The 12,139-nt window shown below is 41.5% G+C and overlaps 1 protein-coding gene across 5 annotated transcripts in view; it reads right to left on the bottom strand.

Annotated features, from left to right (window-relative positions):
* Nucleotides 1-1,156: 1,156 nt before the first annotated feature.
* Nucleotides 1,157-12,139, bottom strand: part of ankdd1a (ankyrin repeat and death domain containing 1A) — an 18,098-nt gene continuing 7,115 nt past the window's right edge. For 2 of the 5 annotated variants that reach the window (XM_080759864.1, XM_080759865.1), the window contains exons 6-15: nt 12,110-12,139; nt 10,982-11,080; nt 10,272-10,370; nt 8,602-8,700; nt 7,923-8,021; nt 6,429-6,527; nt 5,105-5,200; nt 4,608-4,812; nt 3,928-4,059; nt 1,157-3,415 (exon numbers count right to left, since the gene is read on the bottom strand). The exon at nt 12,110-12,139 is cut by the window's right edge and continues 69 nt beyond it. In XM_080759864.1, the coding sequence (XP_080615990.1) occupies nt 3,351-3,415; nt 3,928-4,059; nt 4,608-4,812; nt 5,105-5,200; nt 6,429-6,527; nt 7,923-8,021; nt 8,602-8,700; nt 10,272-10,370; nt 10,982-11,080; nt 12,110-12,139 (1,023 nt within the window). In that variant the 3' untranslated portion in view covers nt 1,157-3,350. The remainder of the gene's footprint in view (nt 3,416-3,927; nt 4,060-4,607; nt 4,813-5,104; nt 5,201-6,428; nt 6,528-7,922; nt 8,022-8,601; nt 8,701-10,271; nt 10,371-10,981; nt 11,081-12,109) is intronic. The other 3 variants (XM_080759862.1, XM_080759863.1, XM_080759866.1) reach the window with 2 other exon arrangements.

Raw genomic sequence — 12,139 nt, 5'->3', positions numbered from 1 at the left:
ATGGTAGCTGTGTTTTTTGAGTGTGCAACCACTCCTATAGACGGCTATAGCCAAATGCCAATACCCAAAATCTCGGCCACTCGCTCACTCACACTCGGTCACTCCAGCATGGTGGTGTTACAGTGACCTGCTGAAATATGTGACAATCGTGTTGACAATCACATGATGTTAGTGTCTGAATGTAAATTGTTGCAGTTTGTTCATTAGCACTGCAGAGTTCAACCTGGCGGTATTTAGGCCACATATTTAAAGATTTCCATGTAAGTTATGTGAAGTCCACAAGATGGTCACATATTTTGGCATGTCGCCAATTTCACCATAACTTTGCCATGCTGGAGTGACCGAGTGTGAGTGCGCGAGTGGCCGAGATGTTGGGTATTGGCACTGAACAATTAAGGGTCTGATATAATACTGATCACTGAGCCCCAGTTCATAATCTACATCAGTGGTTCCCAGGGGTCCTTGAGGGAGTTCCAGGGGGTCCCCAGCTAAATGAAACCAAATGGACCCGTCTGTAACTCTGAGAGTGTACACTTATGGGTCTGTAACTCTGAGTGTACACTTATGGGTTTGTAACTCTGAGAGTGTACACATGGAACCAAATGGACCAAATGGGTCCATTTGGTTCCATGTGTACACTCTCAGAGTTGAATTCACTTTGATTTTACAATATACTGTAAATTGGGGGTCCCAGACAGAGATAGAAATGCAATAACAATGGGGGTCTGTAGACTAATGCATGTCAAACTGTGGGTCCTTGAAATTAAACGGGTTGAGAATCACTACTAGAGCCGTACAAATCTTCTCTTATGGTGGGTTCCTACAAAACAATGACTACAACATAAGTAGGCATAATCTGAATACCCCTCGATGACCGCCCATGTAGTAATTTACTGACAAGACTGAGGTCAAGAAATTCAACAGAAAAATGGAGTTGGAATAGAAGTGTATGGGATGCATAGTAGTAAGCATTACAAAAGCACTAATCTTAGCCCCACCCAACAACGGTGGTCCCCAGGTTGAAGTCAGGGTGGTGGTCCCTCGTTCACAATCAGTTGAAACCCCTTGTCCTAAACTGTCTCATTCAGTGAAAAATCAGTAAATCACGCAAAAACTCTGACCCACAACAAGTACTGTTACATAATATCCAGCAGACTGGCTCTTCTAATATGAAGAAAAAAATGTAAAATTATACAAATGTTTTCCCTGTTTTATTGATATTATGCACAATTACAAAATTTAGAAAACAACATTATTGCACTGGTTATGAATCACATGACACCGTTCGGGGGGACACAACCAAGAGCTATATGAGGCCGATTAGGCAACACAAGGTAATTATACAACCTGACCTGTGTTCACACACCAGGGTTTGTGTTCCCCACATGCATCTTCCACCACATAGTAAGTACCCCACCCCAAGATATCCCGGGTCTCAGAGACACGAGTACACACACACACACACATACATGCTCAGGCACACATAGTAAGTAACCCCAACCCAAAATATATGTCTGGTCCCATAGACGCACACACACGCATGCACACGCACACAAGATGTCAAACAACTTGGCACGCTCTCCTGTTGTACAGTGTAGTGTTACGGTATATTAAATCAAGCAGTACGTCTGAACTCGGTCTGGGAGTTCAAGACAAAATCTAAATAGCAAACATAGTTCGCCCTCTTCTCGGTAGCCAAGTCTGCAAAGCCCAAAATAATGGCAACAGTTAGCAACAGAGTGTATTTACCTTGTAATACACGGTCTGTTATACAAATCCTAAACGTTCGATTTGTGTTACTTTGTGTAAATAAAGTATCACAGCTGTTGTATGCAAAAAATAAAAAATAAAAGTTCAGTTGTAGCCTACTCATCCTGTTCAGGAAAGGTTGAGGAACACCTGAGTAGCCATGCTGGTGTTGCCCAATAATCTGCTGCAGTTGAAGGTTGAGGAACACCTGAGTAGCCATGCTGGTGTTGCCCAATAATCTGCTGCAGGTGTGTCAGTAACAGTGGTGGAAAGCAAGTACATTTATGGTACTTAATCAAGTACAATTTTGATGTATTTGTAGGCCTACTGTAGTTGAATTGAATATTTCCAATACTTTTACTTCTACTCCACTACATCTCAGGTCCAAATATTGTAGGCTACTTTTACTACACTATTTGAAAACTTTTGTTACTTTGTAGATCTTGATTATTATTACGAAACATGCATTAACCACTTCAGCCCTATATACATTTCGGCCATTTGAAAATAGCAGACTTGCGACGCATTGTGAGCTTGTAGATCTGCTATTTTCAAAAGATTTGTATACATTTGTGAACTTGAAGACAATACTTTTGTACTTTTATTCAAGTATAAATGTTGAATTCTGGACTTTTACTTAGTTGTAACAGATACATTGCAGTATTGATACTTTTACTTAAGTATAACTAGTGAGTACTTTTTTCCACTGCTGGTCAATGAAGCCCTTTGAATGGAGATACAGCACAGGGGAAATATTTAAAAATCTTTTGTTGTCATCACTATCTATTTGTACATTTCAAGTTACGGAAACAATTACAACAGAAATCACAGAGTTGCAACAAAGTTAGTCCCAAGTTTATGCCTTTGATTCACATGGTTTCCATTAATTGGCTCAGAGATATAGTTGTGCATTGAAGTCCTGTATCTTGTTGTGTTCTCAAATTGTTCACAGTGTTGTTCACGTCGTAGATCATTTCTTACAGTGTTGTTCACATCGTAGAGCATTTCTTACAGTGTTGTTCACATCGTAGAGCATTTCTTACAGTGTTGTTCACGTCGTAGAGCATTTCTTACAGTGTTGTTCACATCGTAGAGCATTTCTTACAGTGTTGTTCACGTCGTAGATCATTTCTTACAGTGTTGTTCACGTCGTAGAGCATTTCTTACAGTGTTGTTCACATCGTAGAGCATTTCTTACAGTGTTGTTCACATCGTAGAGCATTTCTTACAGTGTTGTTCACATCGTAGAGCATTTCTTAGTGTTGTTCACATCGTAGAGCATTTCTTACAGTGTTGTTCACGTCGTAGAGCATTTCTTACAGTGTTGTTCACATCGTAGAGCATTTCTTACAGTGTTGTTCACATCGTAGAGCATTTCTTACAGTGTTGTTCACATCGTAGAGCGTTTCTCACAGTGTTGTGCACGCCGTAGAGCATTTCTTAGTGTTGTTCACATCGTAGAGCATTTCTTACAGTGTTGTTCACATCGTAGAGCATTTCTTAGTGTTGTTCACATCGTAGAGCATTTCTTACAGTGTTGTTCACGTCGTAGAGCATTTCTTAGTGTTGTTCACATCGTAGAGCATTTCTTACAGTGTTGTTCACATCGTAGAGCATTTTTTGGGAGAGCTGGTGTCTGCTGAGTTGGCCTTCTGCCGGATGCTTTCTGGTGGAATCAAGGAAACGACTATTTAAAATGTAATTTTTATCCCATGATTTTTGCAACCCATCTTTTCACCCAGTGTCAATTATCAAATGTTATCCTGGGCGCTACACTTAATTCCTCTGCCAACCTGGGGAGAGCAACGGACTGACCTCATGCTTCCTTCTATGCAAGAGGAGTCCAAGCTGCTTCTTTTTACCTGATAGGGGAGAGTTTCCCCGGTTGGACTTAGAGCGTGGAAGGAACACGTTATTCCAACCAGTTCCTTTCCCCTCCATCAGGCTCCCCAGCTGGCCAGGGGGAGGTGAAGAAGGTTCTCATAACCCCCCTCCCCCCAAAATAATCATATTTTAGCAGGGGACCCCCCCCAAAATAATCATATTTTAGCAGGGGACCCCCCCTAAAATAATCATATTTTAACTGAGGACTCCCCCAAAATAATCATATTTGAACTGTCACAGTCCGGATGAATTAATGAACAATTGGCACAGTCCAGGTGAGTTGGGTCCACTCACCTGCCAGGTCAGTCCGTGAGATTTGGGCCAGCCCTTCATAGAGGCCTTTGATGGGGTTCTCCCCTGACGTCACCACCCCGTGGAGCCAGATGAGCAGCAACCGATGACCATGCTCTCTGAAGCTCTTTGTACCTGGAATACAATGCAACAGGGACGTGCAGAGAGTGTTAGGTCATATAGCTTATTCTCACCAGAAAGCTTTACTGCGATTAAAACGAATCCTGCTGCACATTGTCGGAAAGTGCGCTTCGCTTGGCAGGTGTGAAGGCTCAATCGAATCCTTATGTGCACCAAAGAACCGCATTCTACTAACGCACAAACACACAAACGTACAGTCTGTGTGTATGCCCAATATGGAGTTTTCTGTATCTGTCTATCGGTGTCTCTTAATTGTCTGGCGTCGGTGCGCCAGACAGGGACGTGCACACATAGACATCAAAGGGTGCTTCAGCCCCTGCCCTTTTACCCGTCTCTAAAAACAACTGCCCTTTCCAGACCACGAATGCAACATTTACTACATGGTGAAAGACATGCAAATGCCACTCCTTTCCATGCCATGGCAGAATTAAGGCAGCATTCAGGAGAATTGCTTTTTTTCCTGAAGTCTCTGAACAAGAACACAGTATTTTGCGTTGAACACATTTGTTTGCACGTCCCTACGTAAAGGAGCTTCCACCCACCTGTCCACTGCTGTTCGATGGCTCGTATGTGAGCGTCGGTGAAGCCCCAGTGCTGCGCCAGGAGCTTCCACTCCCCTCGACAGAGCTGCCTGGTCGCCAGACCATACAGCACAGAGCGCAGGTGCTGCGTTTCGCCATGGTGGTCTTGCTTGAAGCTCAGCTGTCTGCCTCCCTCCCACCAGTCCTGCTCACTGCCCATGTGCTCCTGGGATCACACAAGACGAGAACAAAAGTTGAACGGTTTAGCTGAAAAACCTATGTTTCTATGTCAGTGGTTCTTATACTTTTTCCTTGTGAAGGACCCCCAGAAGGATATGTATTTGGCCGCGGAACCCCAAAATATGTTGTTCCAGGGACCAATCCAGAAGCTAAGATTTTAGTTAAAAACGTTCGCTGTGAAAGAACATGTATTCAAAGATTTGCGGCATTTTTCTGAAACAAGAATCAACACAATCAGGCACTGTATGATGATGAGGCTATAAGATCAGCGGACTTGCCTTTTCCCACTTGTAAAAGCGATCTGCTTTGAGGATCATGTCGACCAGGAGGACATGGCCGCCTCTCGCTGCTACCTCCAGGGAGGTTTTCCCCTGCTGTGGAAGTCAACACAGGACTGTAATGTTACATCATTCCAAAAGGGAAAAAAAAGTGTTGTAGGGCAGCTAGGGGTTCTCAAAGTTTTTTGGCCGGGGAGACCCCCGGAAATGCTTTGGCCATGTCTCGGGACCCTCGCCCCGCCCCCCTCCCCACCCTCAATACAAACTGACTGCAAAAATAACCTTAATAATAGAGAAAATATATCATAAATAAATACTGAAATCAGATATAATCATTAAGGAAAGTGTATGCATGTACTCTATGTGTACTATGTAAACTCTTCATTTCCATTTTCCAGCCATTCACTTGCGAAATATACTTTTTATAATTTTGGGACCTCCCCAAAATAATTTGGCGACCCCCCAGAGGGGTCGCAACCCACGGGTTGAGAACCCCTGTCGTAGTGTACTGTTTAGCCAGGAACTTTTCCACTGTCATTTTGTGATTATAGGCTATACTGTAGGCCTATATTGTGCCACCTTTCCCTAAACTTACCGGTATTTGCCATTTTTTACTATTTTGAAACATTTTAAAATAGTTCAAATAGTCGATCTACAAGCTCACAACATGTCAATGTACCATTTAAAAATGTTTTTCAAGATAGTAAAATATGGCAAAGAAGTTTATGGATAAAGGGTAAGTGCCCAATGATCTTCTCCAAAAATGTATTTTTGTCTAAACAAATATGTATTTTACATTTTTACATTATAATTACGTACAGAGTAATGGCTGCAGTGAATGATGCAGAATGATTAGGAGATTGTCCGGTGTGTGAGCTGTAGAGCGCCGCAGTCTCTCCCCCTTTCAGAATAACGAGTGGCCCTGGAAATCAAAACCCAATGCATTCTCCCATAGGCACTTATTTATTTAATTTATTTAAAGACGGTTACGCCGCGGACAAAGCCAACTCGGATCGTGACAAATCATGACAATGAACACAATGTTTTGGGCCGATCAAATAATTTATAAGACGAAAAACAAAACAAATAGTGTTGTCTCCTGACTTTCTTTTCTTCTTTCTAATGATTTGATCGGCCCAAAACATTGTGTTCATTGTCATGATTTGTCACGATCCGAGTTGGCTTTGTCCGCGGCGTAACCGTCTTTAAATAAATTAAATAAATAAGTGCCTATGGGAGAATGCATTGGGTTTTGATTTCCTGGGCCACTCGTTTTTCTGAAAGGGGGAGGGACTGTGGCGCTCTATAGTAGCCTATACAGTACCTTGTCGACCAGATTGAGGTTGACTCCAGCAGTGAGGATCATCTCAGCCACATCCTGGCGTCCGAACTCTGCTGCGATGTGCAAGGCCGTCTGCTGTCTCTGTGAGGGAGGGGAAGGAATATCACGTGACACATGCCATGCAAATCGCACTGTGCTGCGTCACTGGGCTTTCCACCTCGGAGGAAAGCCTGGTCCGTGTTACTAAATCGCCGGTCGGCAGCAGACAGATGATATCTTGCGTCATGTTGTAGTCACTGGTTTGTAGTCATCAGGCAGGAAACAGACAACCAGAATAACTATACCCAAAATAATTCCCTTCATGCGATCATAATTTTAGGGCCGGGCGCCTGTTGGACGCCTTCCTTCCACGCACTACGTCCTATACCGGGGAAACTACACCCCTGTCAGGTAAAAAGAAGCGGCAGCATGAGGTCACTCCATTGCTCTCCGGATGGCAGAGCAACGGCTGGGTGTATAGAGTGTATTACATTAGATAATAATGGACACTGGGTGAATAAAATGGGTTGCACAATTGTGGGATAAAAATGTAAGTAAAACTAAAAAGAAAGATTTAGGGCCTATCCAACGCTAAAAAGTCTCTGGAAAGTACACTCACATTTATATTTATTTAACAAATCAGCAAAACTACGCCACATCAAGGCTTTTATTATGATAAAATTATGATCACAAATAATTATTTTGGGTATAGTTCTTATTCCGGGTTGTGGTTTCCAGCCTGATGACTATAGTACAAACCAGTGACTACAACATGAGTGACGTAAATTTTCATCTCCTCCAGACCAGATCATCATAAACCCGAAAAGGAATGCTTCCCGATGTGCAAGGCAGTCTGCTGTCTCTATGAGGGTGTGGGGAGAAAGGAATATCACGTGACACATGCCAGCCCCTATCTATCTGCTCGCCAAAGGCGTCTAGTACAGAGCTATGAAGCAGATTTTCATTAGGGCAAAAACTAAATTGAATGTAAATGTAGGCCAGGGCTGCCCAAAAGGTAGATTGTGATCTACCAGTAGATCACAAAGGCTGTGCAGATACTACAGATAGTAGACCACATGATGCCCCTAAAAATATATAATTTAAATATACATTATATTTATAAAAGCATCTGTCACTTGAATTAAGTTGACTTGATTGATTGGCATCAAAAAATGGCCTGTCAGCTCAAACCCACAATTTACATGTACAAAAAGGTACAATTTTAAACTATTTGCAGCAATGGTGGGTAGATCTTATTGAGCAGGTCAATTTGAAAGTAGTTCTCAAGTCAAAAACGTGCGTGCACCCCTGATGTATAGTCCTACCGTGAAATACATTTAGATTTCCAGGACACATTACTAATCATCAAACCAGAGCACCTAGAATAGACTCTCCAACTTTGGGTCAACTTTGAAATCAAATGCACATTGAAATGAAGTAAAGTGGACCGTGTTACATAAAACATCATCCCCCTGACACGGAAACGTGTATACCCACGTTGTCAGAGATGTCCAGGTCACAGTCAGCGTCGATGAGCAAGCGCACCAGATCAGGGTGGTTGTTTGAGACAGCTGTGTGGAGCGCCGCCGTGTTTAGCTGATATAGAGGAAATGAATCACATTAAACAACACGGGCAGTTAATGCCATATTCTCCACAATGTCTCATACAGACATATTATTAAAGCACTCAAAAATAGGCCATTCATTTTTAACCCTTTGTTAGCTGTTTTCTTTCTTTCTTTATTTTATTTTGTATTTATTTTTACAGAATGAAAGGTTTTATGGTCATGATTCACCAGGATCCCGGTGATCAATATAAATATTAATCAATATAACATTTTCTTTTCTCATATAGTTTGATATAGCCTAATCACCAGCTACTGCTAAACTAGGACAGAATCAGTTACGTCACGTTCTACTCACAGTGTCTACAGTGTCAGTGCGTGCGTGCGTGCGTTCTACTCACAGTGTCTACAGTGTCAGTGCGTGCGTTCTACTCACAGTGTCTACAGTGTCAGTGCGTGCGTTCTACTCACAGTGTCTACAGTGTCAGTGCGTGCGTTCTACTCACAGTGTCTACAGTGTCAGTGCGTGCGTTCTACTCACAGTGTCTACAGTGTCAGTGCGTGCGTTCTACTCACAGTGTCTACAGTGTCAGTGCGTGCATTCTACTCACAGTGTCTACAGTGTCAGTGTTGATGTGAGCCTCCAGCAGTAAAACAGCCAGTCTTACAAAGCCATGCTGAGCCACGTAATGCAGAGCGTTCTTGTTCTTCTGCAGACACACAATTTATCATTCACAATGTAGGCATTTAGCAGACACGCTTTTTGGGAACCCCTTTTGGTGTTTTAAGCATTATATTATGCTTTAGCTGTTGAAAAATAGCAGATCTACAAGCTCATAGCGCGGCACTTAGGTCTGCTAATTTAGAAAAATCATGAAAATGTAATGCAAATCTTTCTGTCAGAGCGAACATTTTTAACTCAAATCTTTGCTTCTGGAAGGTCCCATTTTGAGATGGGGGTCGGTGGCCAAATACATATCATTCTGGGGGTCCTTGACCTAACATTCTTTGAGAACCAATGACATAGAAACATGGGTTTTTCAGAATACTGTCATGATTTAGAAGACATTTTGTAAAATCGTCCTCAGGTCAAAATGGGTTAATCCAGAACGATTTACAGTAAGCAAGAACAACACATGATAATACATCAAATACATAGAAATAGTCATAAAGAATCATACGTAAACTACGAACCTAATCTAAACCTAATCTGGAATATCTATAGCAGTGTTTCCCAAACTCTTTCATATCAAGGACCCCCAAATTGATACTAATTAGCCCCGCGGACCCCCATTTGAAGAGATATATGCCAGGGACCCCCATAAGAGAATATGTTTACGGCTCTAGCAGTGATTCTCAACCCATTTCATTTCAAGGACCCCCAGTTTGACATGAATTAGTCTACGGACGCCCATTTAATGACATTTCTATCTCTGAGACCCCAATTTAAATTGTAAAATCAATGTTAATTTAACTCTGAGAGTGTAGAATGGAACCAAATGGACCCGTTAGGGTCCATTTCGTTCCATCATGGTTCCATCATTTAGCTGGGGACCCCCAGGAACTCCCTAAAGGACCCCTGGGGGTCCCGGACCCCACTTTGGGAACCACTAATCTACAGTATATAATGAAACCATGCATATACACTATAGAGTGCTATGTGTACATAAAATGCTATCAAAATTATATAAATTGAGCCTTCGCATACGCCTTTAATAAGGTCTTCGAGTATAGGGACATGAACAACAATGATATGACAGCTGACAATAACCCAAACTCTTCAAAGCAATCGCACAATTTTAAAGTGATGAGAAATACAGTACAGCCGTGTAAATCTGTGGTTTTGAACCATTTTCATATCAAGGCGCATTATTTTTTTCGCCATTTGAGCCACGGACCACCATGTGATAACATTTAACCTCTCAGACCCAAGCCTAGAGAATATTTTGTTATCGTTGGATAATATTTTGTCCACAATTCCATGCTGTATGGATGTTGGTACCATTAACAGGCAAACGTTGATCAAAATAAAAATTCTTCTACATTCTCTAATTGTGTAGACTTTTCATGTAAATTAATTAACTAATGCAGATGTTTAACATAATTTAACTCTTGAGAGTGTAAAATGAAACGGGTCCATTTGGTTTCATTTTACACTCATAAGTTAAAGATCTAATAATTAAGGGTCCATTTGGTTACCAACTCTCCATCATTTAGCTATAGGAACCCCCTCAAGGACCAATGGTTGAAAACCACTGGTGTAAAAAGAAACGATCCTCACATTGGTTAATGCATTGATGTTGCAACATGACTCCACCAGCAGTCTGACACTTTCATAGTGATCTCCTTCAGCTGCAAAGTGCAAGGCTGTGAGTCCATCCTGAAAAACAACAGAAAAGTTCATATACTTGGCAGTTCCTTCCAAGTGTTCTACATCTGAACTAAGTATTGTATATCTCTGCTGTCGGGAAGAAACCTCTTAACTCCAAATTGTTCATTGGAATGGGCCGTGGGTACAGCCCATTCCAATAAGGAAGTTATTAATACTGACATTGTCTTTTAGGCCGTGGGTACAGCCCATTCCAATAAGGAAGTTATTAATACTGACATTGTCTTTTAGGCCGTGGGTACAGCCCATTCCAATAAGGAAGTTATTCATATTTACATTGTCTTTTAGGCCGTGGGTACAGCCCATTCCAATAAGAAAATGTTTCATATTTACATTGTCTTTTAGGCCGTGGGTACAGCCCATTCCAATAAGAAAATGTTTCATATTTACATTGTCTTTTAGGCCGTGGGTACAGCCCATAATAAATAAATCTCCGTAAGATCTTGTTAAAAAAACAAAAACAGTGTCAGAAGATTTTTTAATATCAATGAAAATGCGTACACGTCCTAGCAATCCATCGGTTGGATTAGCTATGACGTTTCCACACGTCCTACAGTCTAAATGGGTTAACATGTAGAGGAACACCAGTTCACTCCACTCACAATGTTCCTGTCATCAATGTCTATCCCAGTGTCCAGGATCTTCTGTAGTAAGTCAGTGTGTCCATGCTTTGCTGCCAGATGCAGGGCAGTATTCTCCTCCTGTATCCCAAAGTTACAAAGATTATATTATGTGTGTGTCGTAATAAATGGTAAATGGTGCATTTAATAGCGTTTTCTTCCAAGGCGCTTTACATAGATTGTGCATTACATTCACCCATTCACACACACATTTATACACCTGTTGTGAATTATATCCATGCTGTCAGAATGGCAGCCTCTGGTGGACATTTCCCATTCCCTGCATCCACAATGACAGGTGTTTGCCATCACACCACTCAATTTATACACCTTTACTTAGATTGTGCATTATGTTCACCCGTTCACACACACATTTATACACCTTTACATTGATTGTGCATTACATTTACCCATTCACACACCTTTACATAGGGGTATGGAATGGGTACAGCCCATTCCAATAAGAAAGTTATTAATATTTACATTGTCTTTTAGGCCGTGGGTACAGCCCATTCCTATAAGGAAGTTATTCATATTTACATTGTCTTTTAGGCCGTGGGTACAGCCCATTCCAATAAGGAAGTTATTCATAATTACATTGTCTTTTAGGCCGTGGGTACAGCCCATTCCAATAAGGAAGTTATTCATAATTACATTGTCTTTTAGGCCGTGGGTACAGCCCATTCCAATAAGGAAGTTATTCATAATTACATTGTCTTTTAGGCCGTGGGTACAGCCCATTCCAATAAGGAAGTTATTCATAATTACATTGTCTTTTAGGCCGTGGGTACAGCCCATTCCAATAAGGAAGTTATTCATAATTACATTGTCTTTTAGGCCGTGGGTACAGCCCATTCCAATAAGGAAGTTATTCATAATTACATTGTCTTTTAGGCCGTGGGTACAGCCCATTCCAATAAGGAAGTTATTCATAATTACATTGTCTTTTAGGCCGTGGGTACAGCCCATTCCAATAAGGAAGTTATTCATAATTACATTGTCTTTTAGGCCGTGGGTACAGCCCATTCCAATAAGGAAGTTATTCATAATTACATTGTCTTTTAGGCCGTGGGTACAGCCCATTCCAATAAGGAAGTTATTCATAATTACATTGTCTTTTAGGCCGTGGGTACAGCCCAT

Source organism: Protomyctophum bolini (genome assembly GCF_963924005.1).
Source record: "Protomyctophum bolini genome assembly, chromosome: 1".
Lineage (NCBI taxonomy): Eukaryota > Metazoa > Chordata > Actinopteri > Myctophiformes > Myctophidae > Protomyctophum > Protomyctophum bolini.
This window is presented reverse-complemented; position numbering and strand designations above follow the sequence as displayed.